The sequence below is a fragment of the Eretmochelys imbricata genome, chromosome 1 (assembly GCF_965152235.1).
Source record: "Eretmochelys imbricata isolate rEreImb1 chromosome 1, rEreImb1.hap1, whole genome shotgun sequence".
NCBI lineage: Eukaryota > Metazoa > Chordata > Testudines > Cheloniidae > Eretmochelys > Eretmochelys imbricata.
Window position 1 is genome coordinate 265,609,980 of NC_135572.1, and position 5,177 is coordinate 265,615,156.

General features: G+C 52.0%; 1 protein-coding gene across 1 annotated transcript; it reads left to right on the forward strand.

The window, feature by feature from the left end:
• The first annotated feature begins 266 nt into the window (after positions 1–266).
• Positions 267–2,700, forward strand: H1-0 (H1.0 linker histone). Its single transcript, XM_077829532.1, has one exon. It carries the CDS (start codon positions 672–674, stop codon positions 1,251–1,253), a length of 582 nt encoding a protein of 193 aa, XP_077685658.1. The 5' UTR covers positions 267–671; the 3' UTR covers positions 1,254–2,700.
• Positions 2,701–5,177: the final 2,477 nt, after the last annotated feature.

A 5,177-nucleotide genomic window follows, 5' to 3' on the forward strand; every position in this document is an offset into this window, starting at 1 on the left:
GGCCTGAGCGGGCGGGGGGCGGCGGCGGCGAGAGCGGGGCCCGGCGGCGGGGAGTCCAGGGACCCGGGCAGCCGGGGGCGGCGGCGGGGGGGCGCGGGGCCGCCCGGGGAGGGGGAAAAGGGCCGCTTGGGGCGGCGGAAGAAACACAGATGTCGGCGGCGCGGCGCCATTCGGGGCCCTGAGCAGGCAGCCAGCAGCCCTGTCCTCACCGCGGTCCGCGCCGCGGCGCTAAATACCCGGATGCGCCGGCTGCTGCTTGGAGAGCCAGACAAGGCGCGGGAGGCGGAGAGGGAGGCAGAGCCGAGCCTGCCGGGGGGGACCGAGACCCGCGGCCTGGGGGGAGGGGCGGCCACTCACAGCCTGACAGGGGGACCCCAGGCCCTGACTGACAGATACCGAGGTGCAGACCAGGCCCACAAGGGACCGAGCCACAGAGAGGCACCTGCCACCGCCAGGAGGGGACGCCAGTCACGAGGGGGCCAACTCGTCTGCCCGTTGCCAGGAGAAGCCCCCCGCCCGGCGACCGTCTCGCAGGCCGGCCTTCCGCGTGGCCACTGGGACGAAGCATCGCACGTGGCGAGAGTGCGTGGGAGCCAGCGGGCAGCGAGGCGGCTTGAGGACCCCGTGCACAGGGCTCTTCTGATTCCCTTGGCCCGAAGGCAAAGCAAAAGATGACGGAGAATTCTGCCTCGGCTCCTGCGGCCAAGCCCAAACGGGCCAAGGCGGCCAAGAAGTCAACAGACCACCCCAAGTACTCTGACATGATAGTGGCCGCCATCCAGGCTGAAAAGAGCCGGGCCGGCTCCTCTCGCCAGTCCATCCAGAAATTCATTAAGAGCCACTACAAAGTGGGGGAGAACGCTGACTTCCAAATCAAGTTGGCCATCAGGAGGCTGGTCACCACTGGTGTCCTCAAGCAGACCAAAGGGGTCGGCGCGTCTGGTTCTTTCCGCCTGGCCAAGGCTGATGAACCCAAGAAGCCACCTCCAGCCAAGAAAGCCAAGAAGGAAGTCAAGAAGGCCACGACGCCCAGGAAAACAGCTAAACCCAAGAAAGCTGCCACCAAGTCCCCAGCCAAGAAGCCCAAAGCTGCCGCCAAGAAAGCCAAAAAGAAGCCAGCAGCTGCTCCAAAGAAAGCCAAGAAGCCAAAGACTGTCAAGGCCAAGCCAGTGAAGGCACTGAAGCCCAAAAAGGCAAAGCCATCGAAACCCAAAGCAAAGTCCAGTGCGAAGAAATCAGCCAAGAAGAAGTGAAGTGCAAGTCTGGGATCTTTCTTGGACATTCTTCTTCACCTCTACTTCTGTAAATAGTTTTCTTCTTTATTCTCTTCTCTCTTTCTATTGCAACTTTATAAAAGACTGGACTGTTATTTCCCTGAAATAGTTAAAATAATTCAATTACTAAAAAAAACAACAACGCAGTGCTGAGACTTGTCTTACAAGTGTTATTGGTTTGTTTTTTCTTCTGTTGTAATCTTAGAGCTCTCTATTTTTTTTAATGTATGAAATACTTATTTGTGTTTTGGGAGCAGGGGGGAATCCATGTTGGATAAAAGGGAATTGAGTTCCCCAGTCTCCTACCAGCTCCAGGGTATCATACAGGTAAATTGGCTGTGCATGGAACTTGCCCATGCCAGAGTGTGGGGACAAAGACCTCTAAATGAAGGGGGTCTGAGAAAAATAACTGTGCTGGAAGATCTTGATCACATGGGATTAATTGCTGTAGCATAAATTACATTTTCTTTAACCTCAGTCTGATGGTTCAGCATTTCCCATATATATATATATATATATACACACACACACACACACTAATGACAGGGAGACCAGCTCATGATGCATGTGATGTGTCTTCCCCACCCCAGTGAGAGGAATGGGCTGGAGTTGGTAATCTGTCCACCTACTTTGCTCTTGTGGGAGGAGGTTGCCTTTTAACTGAGAGGCTTTAAAACGGGGATCAGTGGAGATTTCCTGGTGGGATTTGCAAAGTGGATTTTTCCTCAAAAAGGCTGGATTTGCAGAAAATCATGGTTGATGGAATTGAAGTGGAAACGGGGGTGAGGTCTAATTCCCCCACCCCCTCAAAAGAAATGAGAGAAAAAAGAGGTTCTGCTTCCAACTGCATGAGAAGCATCATCCTAATCCCTCCAGAATCTGTAATATCTTGTGGGTTAAGAGAAGGGGTTAAGAAAACCATCTCTTCACCACCGACTGTTATGCTGGGTTCTCTGAGTGCTTTCCAACTCTGCAGCGCCCACTTCCTGATCCATAGCTTTGGTATGTAGCCATACATCTACAATAGAAAGGGCACAAGACCAACAGTTTCTTTAGGCGTGGATTTTTTTGATGGGGGGGGGAGTGGGGAAAAAAGAAATGTAACCGATACTGAATCTGTCAAAAGTTGCTTTATGGAACTGGAGCTGTGTACTGTTATTGCTTAAGGTTTGGGGGGTGGGGGTGGGGGGAGGGGTGGTTGGGAGGGCAGTGTGGAGGGGATATTTCCAATATTCCAGTAAAAACAAAAAAGTATATTTGGTGGGTTTGCTGTTTAAAACCAAGTGAAAATCTCATAGGATTGACGCTTGTTCATTTTATTTTGTAAATGTAATTTGTGTAGGAAATAATTTGCTGTCTTTGTAATTTTAGAGTTTAAAACAACAACAGCAAATAAACAAATAGAGGAAGGTTGAAATTTCCCTCATTCACTGTCTTTTGTATTCTTTAGTATTTAAAAATACACAAGATGGGGAGGGGGACATGGGAAGAAAGGGAACATGGGGAGAAGGGGTTATGCATGTGTGCACACACGGTTGGGTGGTAAGGTGTTATTCCTCTTCCAACTTGAAAAGACACTGATAGCTCTCTGGTTTGTAAGAAGGTGCTGAAGGGATAAGGAAAGTTTGCTGGTTCCTGAACTATGGAAAAACTCTAGACCTAGAGCATGGGGTATTGCACAGCGTCGGAACAATTGAAAGAGATTGGGAGATTATCCAAAGAGATTATCCTCCAAGAAAAGGCAGTGGTGACAAGGGGAATTTCACCAGCATAATGCCACTTGGCTTCTAGGTTGACAGACTGGGGTATCCAAGCCAGAATACCCTGAGCACAGAAAGTGCCCAAATCACCTTCCATCTTTTCTGATTTGTCAATTGCACTCTGCCACTGAGATATTGTCAGTGTACTGAAAGAATCTTTTACTGCATCCCAGCTGGCTGTGGAAAAGCAGACTCTGAGGCCACTGCTCAGGCATTCAGTTTCTGGGGACCATTTGTACAATTTTGCCAATGCTTTTCTGTCCTGACCTGTGCTAGCCTTTGCTATGCCATATTCTGGCTAGAGTGGCAGATTTAACAGTAAGAAGGGTCAGCAAATGCTGACTGCCTCCCCACTCCTCTGAGTCTGGGTCCCCCATCTCCCTCTCCCATCTGCCAGTGGCAGAGGAACAAAAAGATGGCCTGCGGTCCAGGTTTAGATTGTGGTACCCCACATGCCATCACATATCGCACATTCATTAAAATAAACTCCCTTCCACCACCCCTGCAGTCATCTCTGCCTCTGCTCCCCCGTTCCCCTCCTCCCCAGCTCCAGGCTCTGCCATCTGCTCCCTCTGGCCCGGGCTGTGTACCAGTGCTGCTGCTGCCTCCTAGGGCGAGGACCACTGCTCCCACCAAAGACAGAACTGCTGTCGTAGGAGCCGGAGCCAGAGCCTTGATCGCTGCTGCTGCTGCTGCTGCTGCTGCTACCAGAGTTGCAGTCAGAGCCACAAGAAAGAGCAACCTTGCTGGTTGCTGCTGCCCACATTTGAATTTGCCTGGTCAGCTGGAGGGGAGGAGGGGCCTCTGATCATTGGTGGTACCCGCTAATCAGAATTCATGGCAGAGCCACCATTTTGGAGGCCTCCCTCCCCAGGCAAACTCAAAAGTGAGCAGTGGGGACCAGCGCATTGCTCCTCCTACAGGTTCCAGCAGGCTGCAAACAATGGCAGCAGCCTGGGCCAGGTGTATGTTGTGTGGCTGAGCAGCGCTGAGCCTGCAGGGGTCCTGCAAGTGCATATGTAACCCATACAGTACACCTTCTGGGTGTGGTGTTCTGTCCCATCTAGTGGCACCGAGACCACTTACAGAGTTAAAATAAGTCTGCTCTACAGTCTTAGCTAAGAGCCAGCTGGCTTTTAGCTCATGCAGTAGCGGCTCATGCACTAAGCTCCAGAGGCCCCAGGTTTGATCTCGCCCGCTGATGACCGGGGTCTGTCGTCGTTACACATGGACCCCTGAGCAGCTGCACCACCTGTTCCTCTGCCATCTGCCCCCTCCCACTCGATTCTAGGGTCCCACTCTCACAAGTAACTGAGTCAGTCACCATGGCAAGGGGGCAGGGTTCATCTTGCTGCTTCAGGGCAACTGAATGGGTTGCATGTGTCTACACTCTAACATCTCACCTGGCCATCAGCCCCAGGGTTCCACCCACCGACCTGTCCTGCTCTGCTTTTGCAAACTTCCCACAGCATTTGAGCATGCCCAGCAGTGGCTGGGAGTGAAGGAATTTCTTACCTATCCAGCAGGGGTTGCAGCCACTGGGCATGCTCCAGTACTGGAGTATGCAGCAAGAGGAGGTTATGGAAACAAACCACGTTTCTCAGCAGCAGCCTGGGAACTGTAGTTTGTTTCCATAACCTCCTCTTGCTGTGGGACACTGAGGGGCGTGTGCGGCACTGTTGCCCTGCAAGAGATCTGTTGCTCACAGAAATCTACTGAGCTTTGCTCATCCGCAAGCTGCCCTTCCAGCGCCTGGTGCATGAAATCACCCAGGACTTCCAAACTGACTTGTGCTTTCAGAGCTCTGCTGTTGTGGCCCTGCAGGAGGCGAGCAAAGCCTACTTGGTGGGGCTCTTTGAGGACACCAACCTTTGTGCTATTCACGGCAAGAGAGTCACCATTATGCTTAAGGACATCCAGTTAGCCCGGCGTATCCAGGGTGAGCGGGCTTAAAGGCTGCACCCCTGCATTCTGACTACTTGAATACGCCATACGTTCCAGCCGCTCCCACAGCACTCTCTGCACCCATTCCCCACTCTGGTTCTGCCTGTCACTGCTAAATTCTGCAGAGACAATCAACATTTTTTTAGGACTACCCTCACAACTGAAGAATAAATTAAGAAGCACAAAAATACATTCTATT